We start from the raw sequence: 27,627 nt of genomic DNA on the forward strand, positions 1-27,627 counted from the left end.
CAATCTAAACAGGAGTCCCTCGCGCTAATTCACTGGTGCGTGTTAGGTTAGGTTGTATTTTGCGTGACTACCCATTTACAAGCATTTGTGGCTACGTCTTCCCTTATTGATTGACTGATTTATTGCGGCACTCGTGCTTGAAATAGAATCCACTCCTTCATCTGCGCTGAAGTTGTGGGGAGTCACTTGGTGCACTGGCTCCATCTTCTCCTCGGTGTGTTTTTGAGCGCGCGCGTATGTGTATCAGACATTTACAATGTATGTGAATGGGTTCACTGATTCAACTCAAAGGTGACTTTAAAAAAAAGAAAGACAAAGTACACCTCTCTCTTTCATATTATACTCTTTTTTTTCTGTCTTCCCATGCATCTCATCTACTCCCCTTCTTTTACTGCTCCTGTGCCATCCCTCATCCTCTTAGGGGAGCACGGGAGCATGCAGTGGAAATAACTGAACCAATAAAGACACTGCCAGGATCCATCCACTCTCTGCTCCTCACATAGTTACTGAGGGAAGGAAGGAGTAATGAGAGATCCTGAAGAGGGCAAGAGTGGAGGGATACAAGGGAGAAGTCTACCATTAATGTGTCTACAGCCATGGATGAGGGAGGTAACGGTGGTAGGATGCAGAAGGTGCGGACTAGAATGAAGATGGCGAGTCGAATGGTGGAGGCACATACATTTACACGTTAGACATATGGACCCCCGCTTGCTTGTGTGACAGACAGTGGCCAGTCATGGTGTGTACTCCAGAGGGTTGTCCAACACGTGCAAAAACTTGAAACTCTCCCGGAACACACTGCCTGTGCTGTGACATGTCTTTTAGCAGCAGAAAGCTCAGCTGTAAAGCCACATCCCCAATAAGTTCCTTCTGCTCATTTTTAATTAAAGACGCCGAAGGAAGCTTAAATGTAGAAGATCGGCTCAATATGGAGCACGTGCAGTTAAAAAGGGGGCAGAGTTCTAGTTGAACAGAAGGTGAGGCAAAACTTGTGAATAACGCTGGTTAGAGTCGAGGCCTCGCATCTCGTAAATCACGGAGCGTTTTCAGACCACCATATGATGCTGCTTGACTAGCTCATTGATCCTCCTTTTCAGAGATGCTCCCCTGCTGAGAGCTGGAACACAGCCAAACCCACCCACCGTGCACAATATGTGTGATTGTAATGGATCGCACCGTCGCATGCACGCACATATGCACGCGGTATTTACACACACACACACACACACACACCAAGTCTGTAAAATCAGGTCAGGATTTGAACCCACCACACAGGCAGTGATCTGAGATGTGGTCAATTTCATTGCAAACCCTTATTTCCTTAAGGCTCTGCATTTCATATTCTATGCTCCATTTTAGTCTAGCTTTTTGTATTCTTTCTCTTTCTCTCTTTCTGTACCCTTCTGTACTGTTTGATGATTGGGGTTTTGATTAACTTGTGTGTTTTAATGTTTCCAATTATTTTGTTTTTAAGTAAAACACATTGAACCCAGCCACGGGAAGGCCACATCCAGTGTTGTCCTGCTGCTGGTACCAAGCCCAGTTAGATGGGAGGATTTTGTCTGGAAGGGCATCCAGTGTAAAATCTTTGCCAACTCAAATATGAGGACAAATACTTTCACTGTGGCAACCCCTAAAAAGGAAGAAGCTGAAAGCAGCAGAAGACATTGAGTTGCCCCATGTGAAATGTGCTATACAAATAAGGCTGTCTCACGTTGCCTTTATCACGATATCACAGGGTTTGCTCCTTCATCGCAATCATTTATTTTCATTGTTTTTTGTTTTCCCACCTTTTTTTTATGATGAAGCATTTATGATCACGTCTCTTGGGTTTGTCATTGCAATTTAGTCCCGCAAGGCGTGGATAGGAATAGCTCACACTCGTATGAACTGGAGCATTTACATCAATTCTCACTGAGACTGTCGTCAACATGCTACTGCGTGGCCTGATTTCCTTGTTTGCGCACGGGAGCTATGAAGTACTGGAGGAGATGACAAACCGGTTACCCACGTGTAGCTCCGGGGAGGCCTCTGAAACTGTATCCTTTTATGTGTACAAGAGACATCCTCAAAATAATTGCATCTTTCTTGTCGGCCCTATCTCTCTTCCCTCCACTCGCATGCAGACACTTGGAGCACCTTTGAAGAAAAGGTCGAGCGATTATCAGGCGCAATTATATACATTGGTTAAGTTTTGAAAGGATCACTTCAAAGCAGAACACTCCGCCGGAGAGATTTATCTCTGCATCTTAATCGATGATATCTAATGAAGCTGATAGAGTGAAGTGTTTGAAAAGCAGCGAAAGATGTGAGATAGTTTGAGGTTATATGAAAACAAAAGGGCCTAAAACCATTTTGATAGGTTTCTCTTGAAAATGGGACCTGCGTCTCAAGGTAACAGGAAGGGGTTTGCATCAATTAAATCTGACAAGGATAAATAGCAATTCCGAGTCATGCACTCTCTGTATGTATGCACTTAAAGGAATACTTCTCTGATTAGCATTTAGCTTTGTATGACTAGAATAGGGGTAGTAATTTTGAAAAATTGTGCTTCCCAAACTCAGTTTCCCCTGAGTCGAGAAATACTGTAGTTTCATTCTTTCCTGTGTTACATGTAGGGTGGCCATTTCCACAGCACCAAAAAGGAGGACACTTTGCGGCATTTAGTGAGGAAAGAAAAATCGCACCATACAACTCTAGTGTACTCCCCACGACAATACAATTTTGTACATGATAACGATGGTATCATGATACAGTGATTCTGAGATACTCTGTTCATTACAAGACAATTTATCTATGATATATCATGACGTATGTGTAACAGAAGAGGAAAATATATTCCTGAGAAGGCGAAACGTATTTGTTCACAGTATTTGTTTTTATTCAATACATCTGTCTCGCAAAGTGCAGTGCCACAAAGTAGAAAATGTATGGCCTTAAATGTGCAAATTCAAATTACATAAAACTAAATAAATAAATAAATGCAAAAAATATACATTCCAGCTCTTAATAAGCATATATAACCTAAGACAGTAAGAAGAAAAACGTGTGCTCTTTTGACCATTCGGCATTAAATGAGGTCCGTCATTTCGGCATGTTAACGTTCAGTTAACGAGATGAGCGACAGAGCTAGCACATGGGAACAGGCTTGTTTACATTTTCAACCGATGAGAAATCATAGAATTGAGTGACACCGCTTTTAGCCAATCATTTTTAACCAATCCTTTTTTTTAACCGAAAGTCTTACACCATTGGACGATATGCAGCGTTGCGTTCAGGTGCAACTCCATAAAGTAGGACAAGTGAGAGTCCGGCTTGAGGCTGCGCCGGACGCCGGACAAGGCATTTCAATTCCGGACTGTCCGGCCTAAATCGGGACGTATGGCCACCCTAGTTACATGCCCACTATTGACACTTGGTCCTGCTAGCGTAACTGTTAGCAAAGATGGCGGACACTGTTTACATTCTGGGAATGAGGTCCCGTCCCCCGACGAGTGGCTCTAAAAAGTGCGGAATTAGCATAGCTGTTTCAAGCCTCGGACAAAGTTTCACTGGTGAGCACGTAACAAAGAAAAGAATGGCTATATTTCTCGACTCAGGGGAAACTTAGGTTTGGAAGCACAGTTTTTGTAAAATACTACCCCTATTCTAGTAATTCAAATTTAAATGCAAATTGGTGAAGTATTCCTCTAAACTATCTCTCCCTGCAAAACTGTTTCTTGTGTGTGACAGACGTTTCAGCAAGAGCCACAAAGGTATCATGTGAAAGTTCTCCACACAGAAAGGCCTGGACCGGGATGCGAACTGGCAACCTTCATGCTGTGAGGTAACACAGAGGCAACAGTGCTACCCACTGTCTTATTTTATGACGAAATCTCCCACAGGGTTTAGCTTTCTCGCTTTTGACTGATTAATTACAAAATTTGGTTCATAGTTGCACAGGTCACATTTGTTGCATATGGATTGTCTGTCCGGGCTTTTGTGATTCAAGGGGCTCGGGACAGACTGACTTGATTCCAGAGTGTAGTTATTTAACAATCTGGGGATAAAACGCAATAATCACCCATTTAGATTCGTATTCACGTGATGGAGTGGAAATGACACATGCTTAAATTATCTGTCTGGATTCGTGAACATGGAGAGGAAAAAAAGGGCGTGCGCTTGACACTAATAGAAAAATTCAAACCACGTAAATTAGAGTTTTAAAAACCAATGCTCTGCTTAATTCAGTTGTATTAAAATTCCACCATTAAATTGAAATTTTACAGCCTTTATTCTTCCTTTGTAAAGAGCTACGTGCTCGTATTAAACACACATATGTGCTTCCATGCGCACACAGGTTTTCTGCAGCTGCCTTTTAAGAACTCTCACTTACATATCCCTAACCTTAACCATAACCAGTGAATGCCTAACCCTAACCCTAACCTTAACCTAACCAGAGTTGACATGTTACCTTCAACCTTAACAAAGATCTGGCCCCTTATGGCTTTGATCTGGACTACTGGTCCTGCTAATGTCAGTGTTTAAAGAGGTAACAAAAATACACACACAAACAAACCTAAATAGCCCTGTTTCCTGTCGGCTGTTGGCTCACAGAGTTCCCCAAAGGTTGCAAAGGTGGACAGCTGCAAACGTCACTAATGCAGCATGAACCCCTCCATCTTGCTCCTTTTCTACTCAAGTCAAAGACACCGCCAGGCTGTTGTGACAGCTGTGCACTTATTAAAAGTTATTTATACTTCTTCCTTTCCACAAGGTAGCGGTTTAAGCTAAAGAGAAATTGAAAGATAACAGCTCGGTAGAGAGGCTGACCTTTTGACAGAGGGACCAAAACCAAATATCTCTGAGATGTGAGCACTCCTCGGCCCATATCAAACAGCAGCAGCGATGCTTGCATAAATCAAACCAACGGGATGTTTATTCGCCTCCTGAACTATTTACTTACTGACAATAAAGGTGGGATTTATGCAGCTATTAAGACAAATGTTTCTGAATGGTCAGGGGCTGAAACCGGGCCCACTTTATGGATTGGAAGCAATAAAATCCAGTGATAAAACAATATGGAAAGCTGTGGACCTGCACTTCAATCACAAGGTAAGTATGATAAGTAAGTTCATTAATTTTAATGGAGTAAATTCTTCTCAATAACACAGCGGGGGGGCATTTGCCCTCGCTTCTGCATGCAGAGTCCTCATCCTTCAGTAAACTGTGGATTTAATCGTGAAAGGTGAAGGAGGAAGAAGTGGAGGGAGGAGGGGAGGAGGAGAGGAGGGTGAAGGTAAAGGCCTGGATGATTTTTGGTGGAGAGATTATACAGACTTGCCCCAGGCACATTTTCCCCCAACACTGAGGACTCCACATTTTCACTGAGGGATCTCCCAGAGAGGGACACAGGAAGAGAAGGGAAGAGGAAAAAGGGTGTGTGGCTGTTTAAAAGAGAAGGAAACACAGACAGACAGTTAAAGACAGAGAAAAAAAAAGTTATGAGAAATAGAGAGACAAAGCCAGAGAATGCGAAGAGGTGAAGGGGGGAGGGGGACATTTGGGAGTTGGATTATGCAGCAGAGAGACTGACAGACAGAGAGAGAGAGAGAGAGAGTGAAGGGGAGGGGAAAAGTTGGACACGGACAATCTTCAACAAACTTTTTTTCCCTTCTTTTCTTTCTCAGTGGAAGCTGCCTCAAAGGGGGAAAAAGTGAAGGAGACTGAAAAAACCCACTGTGGATTACATGTGATTGTGTTCGCATCGCCCCCCCCCAAAAAAAAATCTGGTCCTTGGATACTACATACAGTGCACGCACTAATTTTGCGGATTAATGTGGACGCACATCTGTGGATTTATCAGTAGTTGAAGGTAAGTAAGGCTTGTGCGTGTGTTTCGTGGAAGTGTGTGTGTGTGTGTGTGTGTGTGGTCGTGTTTGGTGTTTGCTGAGACCAAAGAAGGAGTTTGTGAAGTCAAACTTTATGGCAACTCTTGCATTTTATTGCAGGGTGTACAGCAGGCGTTTATACAATACATGGGAATGGATTTATTAAACAAACCCATGAATGTTAAGATGCCAGTTCATTACTGAGCACAATCGGCATGCAGTCCCTACGGGATCCTCATAGTACTACAGAATAAAGTAGATGCAGCCACTTCATTATCAGATCGGTGACGTTATGTTTACGCCGCCTTTATATAAGACATTGCATTTAATTGTTGATGACGCAAAATGAAAAGAAAAGAAAACTTTTGAACTCCTATAGTATAGCTCCAGACAAAAGTGATGCTGATTTTCCTTTAAAAATTAAAGCCAGGCCATAATGTGGTTGAGTTGTTACTGTAAATCTTTGTAGCTTGCATTTAATCCCACTGGCATTTAAAAGCCCTCTCGCAGCATAGTGTTGGTTTTTTTTTTAATCTTCTACATGCATATCATTCATCCAAGGTAACGTCTGAACATTGTGCTGATCTGAGATCAGTCTCCTTTACCTGGCAAAGAAAAAGTGCTGAAGAGAAAGCTTGGATGCCACAGACACATCTGCTTTCCTCATTACTCAGCCATCTCATGTTTGCTGGATTCTGCATCCTGTCTGCACACACACACACAGTCCCCCAAAGGGTTCTTGGAAAAAAATGTGTGAGACAAACTCCCGCTTACAATTTAAAACACCTCAGTTTTGCACATAATATTTGTAATAACCAGAGACATTTCTCGTCAGTACCTTTAACGTCAAAAGCAACGGTGACACAGGGTCATTTTTGGGTCATTTTAAAAAGTTACAGTTACAAGGGTGCTTAGCATTACAAACGGGCGTCCTTGCCTTTAACCAAACATAGTTTTCGTCACTTAACCTGCGGCATGGCTGCACATGTAATGTTAAGATCATTGCTTCCAGTTCCAAGCTCTGTTATCAGCCTGCAGCCAGTATAATCCACAGTCTGCCTGCAGCACACTGTGTCATCCAGCTTTTTTTTCCCCTCTCAATTCTGAGTGAGTGAAGTGAGTACTGGGCTATCAGAAATGTAAAGTAAAGCTGAAAGAAAACCCGCACATCTTTTGCCTTCTGATGACTGACTCAACCGTGCATTGCCAGGGCCGCAGGCCAACTCGCCCACGTCATCTGAATGGAACACCACAATTTACACCAACACCGTGTGGCAATGGAACAAAAACGTTCATGGCATTGGAACCGCATGGGTCTGCTTCTCATTCATTGCCAATACAAGCAAAACTAGTGCAAACATGCCTCGTGTGTTAAGTTTCCTACATGTTTTGGAGTTTGACTTTGCAAGTTTGCGAGTGTGTGTTGCTCCTGGTCATTGGATATTGAAGCCTCAGGGCAATGTAATGCTCATCTGAAGTTCCGTGAGTTGAGTTTTGCCATACATGTTGAGTTTACTGTGTCTTAAAACACACTCAGCAAAAGAAATCGCCCACAATATCTGTCAAATCCAGGAAAAATGACAGTAGATTGACTGACGGACTGACGGACTGACCTTCTATCAGTCAGTCTGTCAGTTGGTCCACTGACTTGACTGTGTATACAACACTGTGTCTTTTAGAAATGCACCAGCTTGCTAGTATCTTAGTTGTTATTAACATTCACCTATTATTATTATTATTATTATTATTATTATTATTATTATTATCATAATTACTGGTATGTTAGGAAAGACTCTATCACATGAATCACTGAGTCAAACGAAGAGGCAAAGAAAATAGAAGAAGAAGGCAGTCAAGCAACAAAATGGATGGCAATAATTGATTTGAGACACAAAGAAAGGTGTTTATTAGTTTGCCTTATTTAGTAGTGAATGACATAGAACCACAAGCCTGTGTCTGTGCCCTCTGGCCTCATGTTGCACTAAGAGCCAATGAATATGTATATGAAATATTGTGTGCACATGTCCACCTATCACACAAGCTTTGTGTATAACTGCTGAGTCCCCAGATAATATACGAGTGAGAGATAGTGCCGGGTAAATTGGAAGCAGATACCCTGTGAGTGAGCTGTCAGTCAATATGATGCCAGAGACAGCTGGAAAAGCAGTGACCCCTCAAATAGTACATGTACGTTTTTGCCAGTTTCTCCCATTTAAAGAGATAACAATAATGTCTCAACCATGGGACTGTCTGAAGACTGTCTTACTTATTTATGGATGGCATTGCCTTTTGTCTAACCATAGGATATCCATCCATCTTATACCACTTTATCCTCCACATGAGGGCCACAGGGCGCGCTGGTGCCAATCCAAGCTGACAAAAGGCGAAAAGCGGGGTACACCCTGGACAGGTCGGCAGTCCATCACAGAGACACATAGAGACAAACAACTGTCCACTCTCACACCTACGGTCAATTTAGAGTTTATACCATTTCATTTTATCAGAATATGCCCCTCTACACAGGCTTATATTGGTGTTCTGTAAACGATGGCAATGATGATGAAATGTGTGACAGCAAAAATGGCTACGCTCTCAGTGCAAATTGCCTTCATTGTTATGTAGGACAACATCAGTGCCTCTTTTGTCAATCCATCAAGCCAGAAAAAGTACTTGAACTTATAACTGTGCTGGTAACAACCACTTGATGGTCCAAAAGGTCTTTTCCCCCGAAAGAAAAATGACTCTTATTCTTAAGGTGCATTACATCGAAGAATGAAGGTCGTGTTGTCATTGTTGATGTTAGTCACCAGCACCACCCCCTGCCAGCTCATGTCGTCAGACTTCTCGTGCTGGAAGACTTTCAAATCTGTCATTGTTTTTCCTTCCTGCATTGGCCTCATACTCAGTGACCTGGTCAGCCTGCTTTCCGGGCTCACTGCCAGCCCATTGGAGAAGTCTAGTGGCCCGAAATGCACACTGTCTCACCTTTATTTGCTGTAGTCAGCTGCGTGGCCATGAAGCTGCAGATGGAGTGCATAGAGAAAAAGGGGGAATTAAGACCTGCATAGTAACTCATATTAACAAAGCCGAGTAAGCTGCTTTTGGAGTATTGCCAGATAATAATAACAATTTGTTGTTTTCCATCAGCCTGTGTTCTCTGGGCTGTGATGCATAATGTATTATGTACTGTGTGAAGTTTCCTATTATTGTGATCATGTGGCATGAAGCCTATAATAAAAGCTTGAAGCAGAGCAAAGCTTTGATTAACCCTCCCGCTCATTAAACTCGTCTTCCTGTTTTGATCTCCTACCTCACAGCTGCTTTTATCTCAAAAATAAAAAAAAGTGTACGTGATGTGTGTTGTTGCACCCTGACAAACTGCAGCGTAAAAACATTACACGGGGTCCTGCAAAAAACTTCAGAAACGAACGAGATGGCCTATTAAAAGAGAGAGAAAGAAGAGAAGAGGGACAGCAACTGCACAGTGTGTCAAGCTGTCACTGATATTTCGGAATATCGCTTAGAAACACTGTCCGCCGTGGCGTTGGTCATAGTCGCACTGCAGGCAGTCGTGTTCGCAGAGCATTCACAGTGTGTCCTCGACTGGGCAGGGACACCACAGTTTGCAACCCTCGGGAGAATATGGGGATCGTTTCTCCTGGCAGACAGGACAGGTGTGCATACAGACACAGTCTGCTCGCCTGCCTTCCTGCCTTGAGGGCCACGCTGTACCTGTAAACACTGCTGAATTATGGGGTCTTTGCTCACGCTCAGGGCAAGTCCAGGTCAGGTGGGATGAGTTAATACTAGTCAGCATGGCCAGTGTGTATAATGTGCACACATTCTTATCAGTGTGCTTATAAATGAGGGGTTGTAGGGAAGCCGAAGGAACTGTCGAGAGTGGATATTATAGTTATTCAGATGTGGCAAGCATAGTGTGTGTGTGTGTGTGTGTGTGTGTGTGTGTGTGTGTGTGTGTGTGTGTGTGTGTGTGTGTGTGTGTGTGTGTGTGTGTGTGTGTGTGTGTGCTTGTTGTTGAGCCACGTGGAAGCATCTGGTGCAACACAATAGCTCCATTGGAATAGTCTCCAGATGTGTTTGTGTATTTCTGGCCTCACTCAGTCTTTTTGACTCTGAACCAACCACGGTGCATGTAATCCATGTGTGTGCACTACACATTGTTTTGTTTTGCATCGTATGCAGTAGGCACTTTGTGAGCTTTCTTGTTTTTTAACTCAGGAATGCCATTGTTTAGCAAGATATGATTGTATGTATGTTGTGTCCTTTACTACTACCTGTTTGTGTGTTTGTGTGTGTGTGTGTGTGTCGCAGTTGCCTTGTCAAAGGCAAAGCAGATGGACAGGGTAATGACTATGATCAGAATTTATAGAGTTACACTCCCTAATGGAGGACATTCTGGTTAATTCGTATTCCACTAACAAAGCCCACCTCACACCACATAATTAACACATCAATTATGACTGACTCATAAATATACATCAGTGTCGATGTAGAAATCAAGTGCAATCTGCTGCTGTTGACTTTTTTTTTATTATCATTATTATTATAATTTTTTTTTTTTTATAAAACTTTCTGTCTGTTCTGTTTTCATCAGGCTGGTGGCTGAAGTGAGGTATTTACAGAGGAGTGAAACCATGTGGCTTCTCTGTTCCTCCCTGACTCTCCTGGCCCTCAGCTTTGCATCATGTGACACGCTGACATCAGTACAAGGTGAGTTAGCCAATACCATCCCGCAGCTTGAGTGCTTATTTGAAACTCCACTGAGGAGCCAGCTACCTTTCACAAAAAATCACTATAAACTCATATTACAGAATATGATCTCCCAAACACTGGCATTGCAGCCTCAGTAGAGCGTTGTAACTCCTACAAAATGACTTCTTCCTTCCATAAAAGTTGTACTAATGTTACCACCGTTTCCTTCTGTCATCCTTTGAAAAGCTACATAAAAGTAAATGACACATTCTTGGATTGGATCAAAGACTTTTAAAAGTGAAACTGCAAGCTTTTTCAGATTTTCAAGCTGTTACATCTGACCAACTCATCACACTCTGAAACCCATCTGTGTTTGATGGACTGTGTCCATCTGTGTGTGTGTGCCCTGTATGTTGAGCCCAAGGTTACAATGAAAACAGAGCGTAATTGCAGCTTATACCGTGCAGCATTTGGTGCTGGTAGCCATTGGTGGCTGTGTGGTTAGTCTGTGTCATAGAGGCACGTGTGTTTACTATGTGCGGCTGTGTTTCTCTCCGTGAGCCATCAATCGTACGAGCCTTTGTCCTTCTGTTTATGAGAAACATGATTTGTATCCATGCGCACTTGTATGAGACTGAAAGCATTTTGAAAAAGTGTGTGTGAGAAAGAGACAGACAACCAAGAAATCAAGACTCAGAGAAGTGATAAGACATCTACCTGTTTATTCTTTTATATGTTGTCATATCCTAATCACACACCCAGTCAGTACGTTTACATGCACGGTTTAATCAAGCTAAGCCGTAGTCCGACTAAGACAATCAGGCAACTTGCTGAGTCCAAGTATACATGCTGAGGAAAAAAATCAATTTACTTGCTGTGCACATCTTTCCTGTTGACGGTGAGATAGCCTGTGCTGTGGTTCTGTATGTTTTATACCTGCTGTACATGCTGATCTTGACACAGATCAGATCGTGTGGTTGCTGTGTTGTCCGAAGAAAGACACGGCCGTTTATACGTGATCTCAGTTTATACGCAATCCGCTTCTACTTCCGGGGGCGGAATTTGGGTGCATGCGCAGAACGCCAAGTCCGACTCCAGTCGTATACAAGCAAGAGTAATAGCACTATGAGTCACATTATCCAGGTGTGTTAGTCCGACTAAGACTAGGTCGATTTTACATGAGAAAACCAGAAAACCAAGTTACTGTCTTAGTCGGACTGAAATCGGACATTTAACATGCACATAAACACACTGCGTGTGTTCACGAGGGCTGATACTGCTCTGTAGGGAGCTTTCTTCAAAGCTTCTCGTGTGAGTCAGCTCCCCCGAGTCCTCTACACCAGAGGTTGAAAGAGAGTGCTTTCTCAAGTGCAGCTATAACACTTTTTTTTTCTCACACACACTCCACCACACTATGACTATTTCTCTGACTCATCCGAATCTCTACTTACTGGTAATTTGCTGACATTACAACAGGAAAGCTGGTTTAAGTAAAACTGGTGTTGAAGAGCTGGAGTTGGATAAATGCACTGCGGTTCTGTAGCGCATCAGACGGAAAGAGACTAGTCCCTGCAGTTAAATGAAACAGCTGAAATGCTCTGCTTTTAGTAAAGCATTGCTGATATGGGTATTTGTGCACAACGGAGCCTACAATCTGAAGTAATTGATTTAATGTATTGATATACTTTAACTTTTACTACTCTCTGTATCCAGGCTGTTTTAGTGCCAATGAATTGAAGTAGCAAGGTCATTCGAACAGAAACAGAGATCACTTTTCACTTTTCAGGCCTTTGTTTGAGAATAGACTGCGGGTGTTGAAGAAACACCGGTCGCAAAGGAGTGACGCTTTTCTGTCACCCAATCAGCTGATTGTTGTGGGTCTACCTCCACAAATGTTCCATGAAAGCAACAACAAGTAGTGAAACCGTAGTGAAAGTAAGTGTTAATGATGCTTTTTTTTTTTTGCTCACAGCTGATACTCGAGTCGCAGCTAATAAGCAAGGGAGTGTGTGTGATTGCGTCATTGTTTTGAAAGCGCCTCATTTTCCCAGTCTAAAATACAGCCCTGCAGTACTTTTGTGTTTTCACGACTCAGGATTAGTGTGTATGACGGGCATATTCTGAGCAGAATTTATTCATTTTTAAATTAAAATGAAAAGGGTTGGATGTCGCCTGAGACGTTAAAGCTTTTATCACATTACACGAAGAGTTGTGATTTTGTGTATTGTTTTTGAAGTTGTGGCGCTTTGAGTGGACACTTCTTGAGTAAACCATTTGAGACAAGTATGGGAAAGACTCTTTTGCTGATGGCCGATGTTGTAGGGGCTGAGGGCTACTCTTCAGTGCATGACCAGGCTAGTCTGGAGTTTATAAAAGTTTGTGCTTGAGCGTCACTGGCAAGGAATGAACCGGAGCAAAACAATTAAACTAGTGATTGCTTCAGGGATGCTGCTTCATGAATGAACCTGTTTCATAATGACTTTATTTTCCACAGAAAGAAACATGTAATGGACGATTCAGCTGACCTGCTTTCACATTTAAGAATGCAGTATAGAGTCCCATCAGTGCAAATAAATTCTTTTGATTGCCTTTATATTTATCTACTGGTCAAAGTCTCCCTTACCAAATACTTGTGCAGTTTACACACAGACACAGAGTTAAGACTTTTCCATGTTTTGTCATTCCAAGTAAATGTGCACAATGGGAGCCTAGTTGAATGTGGGCCAGACTCCTGCAAGGGAAAAATTAGTGAGCTTGTCGTTCTCCAAAGTGCAGCATTTTAAGTCTTTCCACTTCTCTGCACTGCAGTTTTATCACTGGAAAACAACCAGGAATGTTCTATGTTGTCTGTCTCATTTGGCAGAGTGGGCTAGTGAGACACACACTGTGTCTCTCTGTCTCATCCCATCCCTGCTTTAATCACCCTTGCAGTTTGACATCCCTCCCATTTAAACCTCAGATAGTCTACAAACGAATAATTGTATTGAATCATCAAGCTAGCATGCCCCTCTCCTTTCCTAATGTTGCAAGTGTTTAACAGCCCTGGCACTTAAAAGACTCTGCTTCTGGGTCTGTCTTTCTGCTGATTAGCAGACCAGTCCAATTACGTTGGGACTGTCACACCGTGAAGCACACCGAACAACAACCACACCTGCTCCCGTTGCACACCACACATTCTGACACCATGCGTACACCTCTGACCTCCTGTCCCAGAAGAAAGCCCTCTGCCAAATGTTTGATGCTATGAAAACAAAATTAAAAACGCACAGGCTGCCAGGTTTCAGCAAACTCTCACACCAACAAGAGACTTGTAGATAATACCATCGACTCCCATAACCCATTTGAAGTTTGTTAAATGTCATTGTCAGTGCAAGAAAGGTCACATATTACTCATTTTCCCTGGGATGTTGCAGTGGGTCAGGTTAGAAGATACTTCACATGTATAGTGCTTTGTCCTTTGTCATAATGTATAACTGACTTGTGTATCTTTGTGTAGCCATTTAACATGTTTACATGTACCTGTATGTTACAAGTCGATTTTAGTCGGACTGACACGATAATGCGGTTTGATGTCATGTAAACACGTTAGTCTGACTAAAATCGAGCTAGTCTTAGTCCGACTAACGTACTTGGATAATGTGATTCATAGTCCGATTACTCCTGCATGTATACGCTTAGTTGGACTGGAGTTGGACTTGGCGTTCTGCACATGTACCAAATTGTCCTCCCTTTATGAGTCAGTCGCTGTATAAACTGCCACCTAAAGAGGCGGAGTCAGACGTGCTTGGACTCGGCAAGTTGTCCGGTTGTCAGACTTTGTTTGTTTAATCTAAGTCTGTGAACATCTGAAAGTTGTTGTGTTCAATTTCCCTTAAGAGCTCAAATTTCCGGATTTTGCATCTCTAGTGTTGTCTCATTACCTACCTTTGGCAAGATTCAAAGTTAAGTAAATCATCCAAGAGGAAGTGAACCCAGCCAAGGCCATCCAGTCTCTTCAAGGCGACAAGCACATACTAGCGGGATCCTGGAGTGACACTTACACTTTGAGCTAATTAGCTTGTCAACAAGCAAATGTGTTCCTTTGATCACAGCTTGCGAGGAAATGGGGTTCAAGCTCTGCAGCGTGTCCTCTGCCAAAGTGCATGAGTATACAACAGTCCCGACAATATCATCCATCCACTCAGCTGCTCTATGTTGAAAAAGCGTGGCTCTCCCATGAGTATGAGAATGAGTTTGGGATAGAATGTCGTTTGATAATAAAAGAGTTGCTTTTCCTTAAGATGCTCTTCCCTCTTTCCCCCCCTCCTCCACTCCACCTTCTTCTATCTTAAGTTGTAACCCTGTTGCCTCCAGCAGGGATATCTCTGTTCCTGACAAAACCTTTATTTCAATTCTGTCAGATTGTAATTGAGCTGTGATGAAAAATTTAAAATAAAAGGGCGAAGGGGGGAGGGGGGGGTGGGAGATAGAGTAAGAAACATCTAACGATAAGAAGGCAGGATGTGTCCGCGAGTCTGCATAGAGTGAACTTTGAGCTGAGTGTGCAGGTTTCAGCATGGTCTCCAGTTGTGCAGTCTGTGCGTGTGAGAGAGAAAAAGACGGTGGGTGTAAAAAGGATGTATGGGGAGAGTATCAGAGGCCTCTGATGACTCTAAACTGGTGATTGACATTCCCCGTTCCCTTCATTGAATCCATTACCTTGTCCGGAAGTCACATTCAATTCTTGACATCTGCTTAACGTTTCATCTCAAGTCAGCTTCCTTACAGCACCACTGTTTTGACAACTCTGCTTCCACACTTAAATTTGCTCTGTAGACGGCAGCGAGACAATGGCACACTGTGCAGACACAGACTGAAGTGTGCTCGGCTCTGTTTTCAAATGAAGACGAGTAGAAGCTGCAGGGTGTCAAGAGATGAACTTGATAGCAGTTGACGCGGTGCTTAATGTGATTTAATTCTTTGTAGAGCTTGCCTCCGTGAAATTACATTCCTTAAATTCCTAACATAATTAAAGTCGGTTGGAAATTATTATTTAAGTAATTATATTAGGCACTTTCGCTGTGTTTTGATGTGGCTTCCAGCACGGTGGTTTCCAAGGATGGAAACAGACAGTTCCTGTGCATGTTTCAAGGCAGCTCTCCGTGCAGTGCAGTGCAGTCTCCCCGTTTCATCAAAGCGAAATTATGAACAACTTTATCACGTTGAATCCATTAACTGTGATCTTTAAAATGCATGAACATTTCAATCTATGAGAATTCTTTTCATGCAAACTGTACTCGGGGTTCCTTATTTTAATGGTCAAAGTCATAGTGAGAGTTACTAGATGTTAGATATTTGAATAAATATCATTATTCACATAATATAACAATTTTTGAATGATTCGAAACTATGTTTTGGTCAAAAGATTTTCTCATGTAATTTGGGCATGTTTGGTGAATCATTTCTCGACGACAATCATTGATGTTGTTGGCTAAAGTAAGCTGTCCAAAGCCGAGTGTACCAGCTGTACTTCTGTTGTGTAAGTAAACACAACAAAGCTAATTCCAAATATTGTTCCGTTTGTTTGTTTGTCTCCAAGTAACATTTTAAATCACTGTAATGTGTGTTACTCCACTGCCAGAAAGAGGCCAAAGCTGCATCCTCACTGTGAAAAAGAATGCATCATATCCATGCAAGTCTAGGAAAGGATGAGCATAGCTTGAATACTGCAGGGCATCATTTTGTATTTTTATTTATAGAACAATACCGTGTTTCAGGTTTTTTATGAGATAACGCCTTGAGGAGTAGGAATACGTTTGGCACAAAGATGCTGCTATTGCCCTAATATCTTATCTTTTAGTTGGCGACGTAACTGACTTTTTTTTTTTTTCTTCTTACCCTGAGTTCAGAAAAAATAATGCATCGCTCCCCAGTGCTAAGTATATTGCACAGATATGTATTATCTCGCTTTTATTATATGTCAACACAGGGAACCTCCCATCACGTCCATAAGAACCACTTTTCGGGAAAAAACAAAAAAAAACGAAGGCTGTATGTCTGCTCGGGTTCCGTGTTCTTTGGCCCCAAAGAGATCAATTTACTGTGGATCACAGTGATTCACAGGGTGTCCCCCCCCCACCCCCCTGCGCCCCCCCTTCACTCATGAAGACTGCTTTGACAAGCAACACTTTTCTCTGTAACCTCCCTTGACAGGGTGAGAACATATCCATCAAACGTAGGCCGCTGCGACAGACAAGCTTGGTGCTAGACAACCTGTCAAGACTAAAGCTGTGTTCCTCACTGCATTGCCTTGCCCTTATTTCATCTCCCTCTCTGTGTTTTACACTATTTTTTTTTATTTTTTCTTACTCTGTTCACCCCCACAAACTCCCCTTCTCTTTCTTTCAGATCAATATTTCTGTTACTCTCAAATGTGTGTTTGAAGTTGCCGGCTGTCTCACACAAAATGTGTCCATTTCACCCAGCATTAGGTGTCAGCGGTTACATTCGAGATAACTTCTCCAAAGATTTACAAGACAACTCAGGGTTTTTGCCGTTTGCACAACTGCCTAGTGTCTTTCTTTTTTCATTGTATGACAAGTTGGGTCATCTGTTTGTCTCTGCAGATGAACAATGCCTGTCCTTGCAAGTGGATGAGTGGAAGTTTTCTCAGACGACCAGGCACAATATCACAGGTGAATAGACAAACTGGAGCAGATTTTTACCCTGAGTTTTATTTATGTGGGGCCTGATGATTGTTGCCATTTGTTGTCAGGTTTTAATCTGGTGAGGCGATTCTCCCTGCTCAAGAATCCAGATGTGAAGAAGATCCGCAACCCACGAGGACCAGTCATCCTCCGCCTGGGCAAGACGGCACTCCTGCGTCCCACCGAGTAAGCTTACACTGCAATCCAGAACATATACACGTGTTTTACACGGCTTTTGGTTGTAAAAGAAAAAAAAACTACAGGAATGGAAATAAAGTAACTTTTCCACTGGATATTCAAGCTTTCTGCAGGCGTATATCAACAGGCTCTCTTTTACCATGCTGCTTTTAAACAAAGAAACAAACAAGAGCGACTGAACACCCTTCGGCTAATCAGCCTCTGAACCCTCACGCAGTGTTTCAGCACTGTCCACTCCCTGTTGTGTAAAAAGCAGACACTTGGCAAACCGTACAGCACGGGTCAATCACTGATTACATTTCCAGAAATACCACTTCATTTCCACTCACACTGCCTTGTTAAACTAAACTGTACAACAGTCCTTTGGTTTCCTGGTTATGACCGCAGATACTAAAGCTCACATAGGCAAAAGGACAGCAGTAAGGGTAAGCATAGGGTTTATTAAATTTCACCAAAGGGATTGAAGTTGCAGGAAAGTCTGAGCTTGATCTGAACATGTTGCGAGACGCTGCAAAGTCCGACTGAGCACGGCTTCCTCGCTAAACATGGTTTTGCACCATGACATGGTGCAATTACGCTCGCCTGGATTTTCGTGCTGTGATTACACAGTTGTTGGGGTGTAGATTGTGTTTAGAATTGTTTGATGAGTGCTTATTAAGGTTATGTGCTGGCTGTTTTTCAGCCCTTTTGTTTGTTGTCGTTTTTCTTTTTCAGCTCTGGTGAATTACATGTGTTGTTTTTCGTTTTTTTTTTCCCTCAAAGGCTTCTCCTTCCTACCCCACTAATAAAAACGGTTTTTCAGAACTTGCCAATTGGGTCAGCCTGGAGTATTTTATCACCCCGTCCAGTGCTGTGAGCTCCACTTACATGAAGGTCTGATAAATGTGTCTACGCAAACACTCGTTTTCTAGAGACAGTTTGTTCTGAATGTGTCACATACGTTGTTTGTCACAGGCTTAGTGAGTAGTTGTTTGGATGAAAAGAAGGAGGGAAGAAACAACTGTCACTTCTCCGGCAGTTAGTGTCTTTGGAACTGAAGAGGAAAATCAAAGATGTTTTTTTGTTTTTGCTTCAGAGAGGTGGTGGGAACACCACTTTCTATATATCTTCTCTCTGATGCTGGTTTGGGATGTTGGGAGGGGGGGTTAATTTTGATGCCATCAAGAGCTGCGTTGTCAGTTCTGTCAGTGAAGACTGCTACCTGGGCAACTTTGTCTTTTTTAACTCACAGAGAATAATCAACGTCAGCGCCTCTCATATACGGAAAACCCTGCATGATGAAGACAATCTGATGAGACGTGTGCTTGTTTTCACATTTGCATTCTCTCCTTCACCTCCCTTCTTACCTCACCAGAGTTGTAGATACGATCTGAGGGGACAGTCAGAATCACTTAGTCACCGTGTTCCTTTTCTGTATTTATTTGCTTTTAATTTTTCTTTTTGTGGCTCAAAGTACATATCGCCGAAGCGTTTCAGGCATTTAGATGAGATGAGCGGAGGCGGAGAACAGATGGCCGATTAATGGATTTAGTAGTGAGGGAACAAGAGAGTCAAAGGTTCAAATCCAGACAATAAATGAATGCATCCAAATAAACCCTCAGGCTTGTTTTGTTTTTTTTGTTTTTTTCCTGTGTGTGTGTGTGTGTGTGTGTGTGTGTGTGCGCGCGCGCTTTAGATGTGCATTCTTGTGTTTGTGTAAATGTTGGCAGATGCATATATTTCTCTGATTAATACTGCATGTGTCTGTCTGTGTATGTGTGTTTAGATTTGAAGTTGCAGCATCCACCACAAGCGTTCTGTGACTCAAGAAGCATCTTTTAAATTAATTTCCAGTGCAGTGGACTAAAGTGTTCTATACAGTCATTCAAAACTCTGACATCAGAGGCTAATCCACCCTGCTAATCCAAGCTAACAGCGACAAGATGAAGCCACTTGTCCTTCACCACTTTTAGTTGCATTTCAGAATCCTTCTGCTGTGAAACAATTGCCAGTCAGAGCTGGTCACATGCGTTTCAATGTCAGCGCAATGTGATTCGATTGCCCTTGTTGTTTTTATGTAACCGCAGCTGTGTCTAGGCAAGACAGGAAGCAATTCAGACGCGGCATTATGTCCAATATTCCAATTAATCATCACATAAATGAAATGCATTACTTGTATGTCAAAAGATAACGAAACAGAAAGGTGAGGGCTATGGTGCATTTAATTGACCATCAAGGATTAATAAATGCGGGAAAAGGGAATAAAAGTAAGGTGGGTTAAAGGAAAAGCCAAAGAGAGGCACAGTAATGTTCTTTTTAAGCAATACAGAAAGTCGATGAGGGAAGATGCGTCAGTGAAGAGAGGGCTGTATTCTTTTTACAAAGATGTCTGCAGATGAGGGATGATTGTTAGTCTGACTAATGCTGAATTTGTGGAGCTGCAGGCCCTGTATCAACAGGGCATTAGGCGCACAAGCTGCTTTGGTCTATCATTTGGTAGAGATAATATCAACCTTTATTGAACTAGATAATGCCAGTGTGTTTATTTAGCTTGTTTTCTGAGTCAGACGTGGGAGATAATTGACCATCTTTAGCAGCTCAGCTGCATTTGTGCGGATGAGAGCGCAGTAATTTTGTCTTTGTAGCCAGTTGGTGTCTTGGTCCAAAAAATGAGGTGTGGTCAGGCACAATGTTGGCACATTGCCATCTTGAGACAGCAGAACATTGACTTTAGACCAGGTTTTTGTTAGTCAGTGTCGATGTATTTTCATGCTAATTTATTGTTGTCCCGAACTGCCCGACGCACGAGAACTAGCAGATCCATCGCCTCAGCACAGAATCCTTCACACTGATAATAATTCAAACTCTAAATACAACCCTTAAGATTGCCTAAATAGGTAAAATAGAGACAACCATTCACTCTCAAATTCACACCTTCTATCTTTTTAGAGTGTCCAGTTAACATATTTGCATATTTTTGGACTGTGGGAGGAAGCTGAAGCAGTATTGCCAACTTGGCGACTTTGTCGCTAAATCTGGCGACTTTCCAACGCCTCCTATCGGCTTTTTTTGTCAAAAGTGACTAGCGACAAATCTAGCGATCTCGCTGGTGTTATTGGAGACTTTTGTGGTGTTTGCAGACTCTCGTGTGAAAGCACGTTTCACTCTGCAGTTACTGTGCTCAACAAGCCACGGGTGCTGCCGGGATCCCCTCCCAAAGCACTCGCAGGCGGTCAGTCTCACAGTAGCGTCCGCAGCAGTCCCAGCCTTTTAGGACAGCCAATAGCAACTGTCTTTACTGAGGAGTTGGCAACAGTGAGCTGGAGTACCCAGAAATAACTTACGCACACATGGGGAAAAACAGGCAAACTCCACATTGGCTAGCATTGATGCAGCAATGCTAGCCAACAATGCTTTCCCCAACGTCAGTTGTCATTATGTTGCATGTCAGATAAAGTAAATCCTGATTTTGAGAAACACTGAAGGAAGTTGTAATGTAATGTTGTGTATACTGTCAATGAACTATTGCCTGTCATCAGTTAGCATCTTAAGCTAACTAGAGTTGAACTCAGAGTGCATCATGAAAGAAAGCAAAAGAAATGTTTTTTTTAAAACAAACGTCACATTTGGGATGAACTATAAATCCTTATACCAAAGCAAAGATTGTGTACATATATTATTTATTGTTTACAAGAAACCAGACATAGCCATTGGAATACAGAAGTTGGAATGTGTAAAATATTTTGCCTTGAAACAACTTTCTGCCAGCTGTTTTAAATTCCTTTCTGTCAGTGTATCATATATGGGGTAGAAAGAGTCTCCACTGAAGGCCACACAGTGAGAACTCAGTGTAAGAGTGTTAATGCACCTCTCCGGGTGATGTTCCCAGAGATCTGCTTTTTCAACTTTACTCTCCTCCTCTCCCAAACTTTCCGTGGACCTTTTTGACTCGTACTTACTAACTTCCTTTTTTCTTTGAAGAAAAAAAAAGAAGCTGTCCTCTCAGAGTCAGGAGAGGCTAGATTTAAATCTGTCAGGTGAATATTGATAGATTTACAGTACAGTATTTCCCTATTGCAGGATTTCATGTGTACACGTGTGTGTACAGGAGGTTAATAGCCAAGCCATTACTTTGTTAGGGTTTCTGTGTCCTGAAGCTTGGTCACTAACCATCAGTAAAACAATTCTATTTGTTGCATGCACTTTCTTTTTCTATGTTTATATTGTTTACCCACATTCTTTAAAATAGATTAGTTCATGTCAAAAACTTTCAGGCATTCTCTCCCAGTACCTAGATCTTTGTGTTCCTTTGCTTTATTTATCTGTACCCCACTATCTTAGTTTTATTTATCTCTCCTTCTCTCTCTCCAGGTCCACTGGTAAGTCGCTTTCTCTCTCACCTTTTCCTCCTCTCATCCTCTCTTTGTTTTGACATCCTGTAGTTGGCTGTTTTCCCGCGGATCTTCCCTCCGTCATAAATCACTGTCACCCCACTTCTAAGAGTGGGAAACCAGCTGCCAGCATCAACATACAGGATATATATGTGTGTGTGGGGGTGTGTTTGCACAAAGAACCAAAGAATTAGAGCAACAGAGATTATTTAAAAGTGTCCAACGGCTCAATGAGCATGCGTGCATTTTCACTGGGCTTGTTTGTGAACCTCAATACCTCACACATGCAGTGTGTATATATATATATATATATATATATATATATATATATATATATATATATATATATATACCGAAACTGAGGGATGCGGCTTGCTCTACCATATCTGCTATGAAAATGGATGCCAGTGGGTTGCACACAGCGGGTGCTGCATTGCACTGGTAGCTGTTGTCATAAAATGGGGTGGTAGAGAGAAAGATACAGAGAGAGAGAGAGAGAGAGAATGTAACTCTCTCTTCTCACACAGGAGGGTGGAAACTAACGTTGGCATAAAAACAGACAAGAAAATGTGATTACAAAATCTCGCTGTGCTTAATTCAATCGAATTCTGACTTGCTTTATGAATGCATTTCCAAATAGAATAATATACCGGTGAGTCGTTTCACATATACATTATGATGTGTACCCTGCACACATGCACCGTACAACAGTCGCCACTGACCGAAGTTATTGTGTGTTTTCAGGTTGTCTGGACTCACGGACAAGCTGATTAGACTTAGACTTAGACTTAGACTTCCTTTTATTGTCATTGCGCAGAAAACACAGCAGTGAAAACTGGCAACGAGATTACGTTGCTTGGCAAGCAGATAAAAAAACCAACACATAGCATTGAATTGAGGTAGATTATTGTGTGATTAGTAAAAGAAATAGAAATAAATAAGTGTTTTTGTATATAAATATATATAAAAGTAGTGCAAAAAAAACAACAAGAAGAAGAGTTAGTTAGTTAGAGTTTGGTAGTGAATGGTTAAGAACATCTTGAAGGACATTGGCACCACTGGTGGCTAAAAGTTAAATGTTCTTGGTCACGTTAACATAAAAACTCAAAGTCAATGCACACATGTAATATGAGTCATTGTACTCTTAAGGTGTGAGGGATACTTCAAAGAATTCATATTGCACCTTCACAGGGAACCGTCCAGCAGTAGGTAGCCAAAGAATGTTACTGCTGTTTTTGGACGAAACAAAATGAATCCTGGATTCTCCGTAAGTGCGTTAGTAAGCAGATAACACATTCCGCTCAGATTCCTTTTGATCTCCACCTCCAAGCTTTGGCTGCCAACTGCTGCAGTGTACTTGTACCAGCTGGTTCTTGGCTTTGTTTGTGTGCCATTTAGTGCTGCGCAGGTAGTGGCCAATGGGGTTATCAGCTACCTGTTGCTGCTGTAAATGATGTTGACGAGTGTGGTCAGAGTGATCTTATACACTGCTGCTCTGGGTATTATATCCAAAAATAATAAGCTAAACAGGGAGGAATTTCTTTTTAGAAAAAAATTTAATCAAAGAGCTGGAGTCAGGTAATTATTCTCTTTGAGTCTGTCAGTGTGAGTAAACACAGTCGCCTCTTGCTGCTCCTGACGCCTGTGACCCTTGTGTGTTTCAGTGAGGTGTTTCCACTCGGACTTCCTGAGGAGTTTACCTTGAGCTTCACCCTAGCTTTGAAGAAGGCTGCCCTGAGGGACACCATCTACCTCCTCCAGATATCTGATCAGCAGGGATACCCACAGGTGCACCTCACTCCTCGCTGTCTGCTTTATTTATTTCTGCATCTCTTTTTTTTTTCCTCTATCTTGTTCCCTCATCCCATTTACTCTTCTTTCCTGGTCTCTCACCTTTTATTTATCATACTTTTTGTCTATTCATTCCCACCGCTGTCTCTCATCTCTCTTTCGCATAGTCATCCGCTTTTGTCTTCGATTTCTTGTCTCTCGTGACACCTTTTCAATCCTCTCCCATTCCACACGTCTTTTGTCCTTACTTACTCTTCACCCAGTGCCGCTCTCGCGTGGCGCGCTGCCTGGGTTCCTCTGCCGCTCCTCCCTCAATCATCTTCCGCTATCCTCTTTCATTCACCTTCATTATTATTCATGTGTGTTCAATGATGAAGCACTGGAATCCCACAAAGTCCCCGTAATCACTTAAAGTCTGCGACCAGATTTAAATACTCAATGTGAATGATGGATGAAGCTCAAGCTGCCTCATTAAGAGTGATTGATCGGCTGTGCCGTGTATGTGTGTAATTAATATGTCTTTCCCTTATCTTTGCTGCTGTGTTCTACGGCTTTGTTAGGGGGTTGCGGCGCGTACTTATTACTCTTTACTGAGGCCTGTTGGACAACTTGAGTGCATGTTCTTATTAACAAGCCCGCGCTAAATGTCCAGAATCTTTCACGTAGTCATACATCAATTTTCTTCCCGAAATATAGCTCTCTGTTGACTTCAGTGGCTCGGATGGAAGCCTGTCCCTGAGAGCCAAAGGGGTTCACCCTGATGCCGACCTGGCGAGCTGTGTTTTCACTGGCGAGGGGGTGGAGGCCCTGATGGACATGCGCTGGCATAAAGTGTCTCTCAGCCTGCAACGAGGGGCCGCCTCTCTCCATGTGGATTGCAGCACTGTTGAGACCAAACCCCTGGAGCCTCGCGGAGATGTGCTCACCGATGGACACACTATGCTGGGCATTCGGGCCTCAGATGCTGGGCCTGTGCAGGTATGACAACACTGACAAAGTGCCCAATTGAAATGGAAGCAGAATAAAAGATATAATTAATGAACTAGATGATTATAAAGTGAAAATGTGCATATTTGAAAACCGACAGTTCAGTTAAAAGTGAGCTGTGTGATTCTTTTCTACCTTGAAATGCACAGACAGCTTGAGGCTAAAGCGTTCTTATTCTGGGCTTGAGGCAAACAAGAGATTAATGGCTTAGACCAGAGAGAAAAGATTTACTCTAAGTGAGAGGAAATAACTGCTTCCCTCAACGTCTACAAAAAAAAAAAGGATTTGTAAGTGATTGTTGACCTACTGCTCATTTGTTTTTGCCTAAATGATGAGTGTGTGATCGTGTCAAAGGAAGAGTAACACAAAGCAGCTACCAGCGACCGTGGAGAGGAGAATACCATCTGTATCTTTGATAAGTGAAATGTTACGCAATTTCACAAAAAAAAAAAATTGAAATGAAGTGGTTCTTCAAACAACATTTCATTGTAACTGGAAGGCTTTGTCTAAAGTTCTTTGAAATATGTGGCTTTACTATTTTAGTTTGTGGCCCTTAAAAGAGCCGGGGACAATGACAAACAGATATAATCTACATTTAATGCTCTGAAAAATGTGCTGACCTTTAACCTCCCCGCAACAGAAGTGATTTGAATGAACATGAAGGGCATCGCAGTGTTTTGCTGCTTAATGTTATTGGGTACGCCCTTTGCTATATAGATATCTAACGATGTAGATGTATTCTAGACCCCAGTACGGAACAATTCATTATTTTCACGTGTGAATTTACGTGCGTATATTTGTGTGAATAGAAAATAGGCGATGTCTTTAAGTTGCTGTTTTCAATCTCATTAAGCCGAGGCGAGCGGACTACCTGGCAGAATGGACCCGATGAGAGCTCCGACTGTTAACGCTGAATAGGCCGAGTGTAATCCAGGCACTTAGTTTTTGTCGATAAAATGAACGCGTCTATTTAGAGAAGCGGGGGCAGGGACTTTTGTCACCGCAGAGTGGAATTGTTTATACACGCACGCCCGTGTACAAACTCCCTGATGAAGCATTTTCCCAAATACGTTGTATAAATGAGTAATTAATAGGCTTTCACTGCCTCATTTAATCTTTGTTTACATTGTTTATTAAACAAGCCGGGGGAACATATGGAGGCCTCACACAATCTCCTTCCTTTCCCCTCTTGTCTCTTAATTTCAGATGGACGTTCAGCAGGTGACGCTGTACTGTGACCCGTCCCTCGCCATTCAAGAGGCCTGCTGTGAGATACCTGGGGCTCGGGTGAGAGTCCGACAGCTTTCGCTAACTTCTTCCTTTCCTTTCCCGCTCAGCATTGTTTGTGCTGCTGTCCTGGGAGCCAGCGGTGTGTCTTCAGCTGCATTGACCTCAGCAGCCTCAGCTCCCTGCAGTTGCCCTAAAGATCTATTCCTGTGAACGCGCATCCATTGCAATTATGCCACATCCAACTGTGGTTTGTCAATATTGTTTTGCACTTCAAATGTGTATAAGCACCTAATTGAAAAAAAGGGAATCACTTGCTTTTCCAATAGAAAACAGAGTCACTGCGCATAATTGCAACATTACTTCTTCTCGTTTCTTTTTCGTCAGGCAAAAACGGAGCGTGGTGGTTCAGGTGTGGAATGAAATCCAAACAGCTGGGTGTGGGGTTTATTTTTAAGCTGAAAGTATTTTTGTGCTCAGCCAACTATTTGTCCAAATTCCCCAGGGTGTCTGTGCTTATGTTTTTTGCATCTGAGCACGCATACGAGTCTCCCTTATTATCTAATGATTTTATGTGTGGGATACAAATAGGAGGAGACACTCCCTCTGAAGTCTGCGCAGTTCTCCGGAGGAAGAACTGCTCGCTGTGAAATCTTTCTCTTCTTTACTCAAGGGATATAATGTAATGCAGGGCTCCCTTCAAGCTGCATTTAAATTTGAAATCAGGAATGGGAGGGCATGAATGCATGAAGGTATACGCTAGGTATATGCTCATACACAGATGAAGGCTGGAGCGTCTTAAAACTCAATGGAAACGGCGAGTTGTCAATAGCTTCGACTATGTGGTCTGAAATCCACAGTATAGAGGAACATTTTGTGGTACTGGGGGATTGGATTTGAGAGATTAAACACTTTCTCTGTTGTATTTACTTACTCCTGTTGACAGAATCGAAGTCAGATTTCGACCGGAATACTAACGGCTTTCCTTGTGCAGCACTTGAACAACCTTCCGGCTGTTTGCACCTTTCCTTCCACCTGCAGTGGGAACCGAAAATACTGCATACATTGATGTGTAAAGGCATTTTTAAATTCCTACAGTTTCTCCACAGGCAGAGTGCTGTTAGTGTTGGCACTGAAAAATAGAGCGTTTAAATGGTTTCATTCATGTCCTCATGCAAGACAATACATATTGTATTTCACGCCTCTACTGCAGGCACTGTGGTTCTGCGTTAGATCAACCAGCAATACGGCAAAAACAAAAAAGTGCAATGATAGGATCTGGGTTTTTAAATCACCGTGGTGGTCTTTTACGACGTCCTTAATGATCTTGTCTGCTGCATATTTACAGTGCCCTCCCGATGCGTCCAAGAGTCGCCGCGCCGCTGAGAACGACCTGTTGGAAAACACATTTAACCAGGTGAGCCACATGGGACGCACAGATGATTCTGTATTCTCACAGATACAAAAAAAAAGAGGAAGGTATTATATGAAATATACATGTAAAATACAAAATATATTTACAAACGGGGACTCACAAAGAACGCCACGGTTTCCATCAGACATAACACAAACAGAAACAGACACACACCCTTACACAGCGTTGGTGAGACAGCTGGAGATGCTCCTGCTGGCAAACTTAAGCGTTAGTTGTTGTGCTCGCTCTCTCTGTGTGAGCAAGATGTTTTTCTGTACTCGGCTGCAGGTTTTGCACGTCTGAGTTTTGGACTGTTACATTACGTCAGCTAAGATAAGTTTTCTGCTAGCGATTGTTCACATGTCAGTGGG

The 27,627-nt window shown here is 42.4% G+C and overlaps 1 protein-coding gene across 2 annotated transcripts in view; it reads left to right on the forward strand.

The window, feature by feature from the left end:
• Positions 1-3,733: 3,733 nt before the first annotated feature.
• The window catches only part of col16a1 (collagen, type XVI, alpha 1), a 58,260-nt gene continuing 34,366 nt past the window's right edge, over positions 3,734-27,627 (forward strand). Inside the window, exons 1-10 of one of the 2 annotated variants that reach the window (XM_044052445.1) lie at positions 3,734-3,826; positions 5,002-5,094; positions 5,670-5,854; positions 10,486-10,601; positions 17,189-17,257; positions 17,338-17,455; positions 23,502-23,625; positions 24,325-24,606; positions 25,822-25,902; positions 27,191-27,259. In XM_044052445.1, the coding sequence (XP_043908380.1) occupies positions 10,526-10,601; positions 17,189-17,257; positions 17,338-17,455; positions 23,502-23,625; positions 24,325-24,606; positions 25,822-25,902; positions 27,191-27,259 (819 nt within the window). In that variant the 5' untranslated portion in view covers positions 3,734-3,826; positions 5,002-5,094; positions 5,670-5,854; positions 10,486-10,525. Of the gene's footprint in view, positions 3,827-5,001; positions 5,095-5,434; positions 5,855-10,485; positions 10,602-17,188; positions 17,258-17,337; positions 17,456-23,501; positions 23,626-24,324; positions 24,607-25,821; positions 25,903-27,190; positions 27,260-27,627 lie in introns of those variants that run through there. The other variant, XM_044052446.1, reaches the window with a different exon arrangement.

Source organism: Solea senegalensis, linkage group LG20 (assembly GCF_019176455.1).
Source record: "Solea senegalensis isolate Sse05_10M linkage group LG20, IFAPA_SoseM_1, whole genome shotgun sequence".
Lineage (NCBI taxonomy): Eukaryota > Metazoa > Chordata > Actinopteri > Pleuronectiformes > Soleidae > Solea > Solea senegalensis.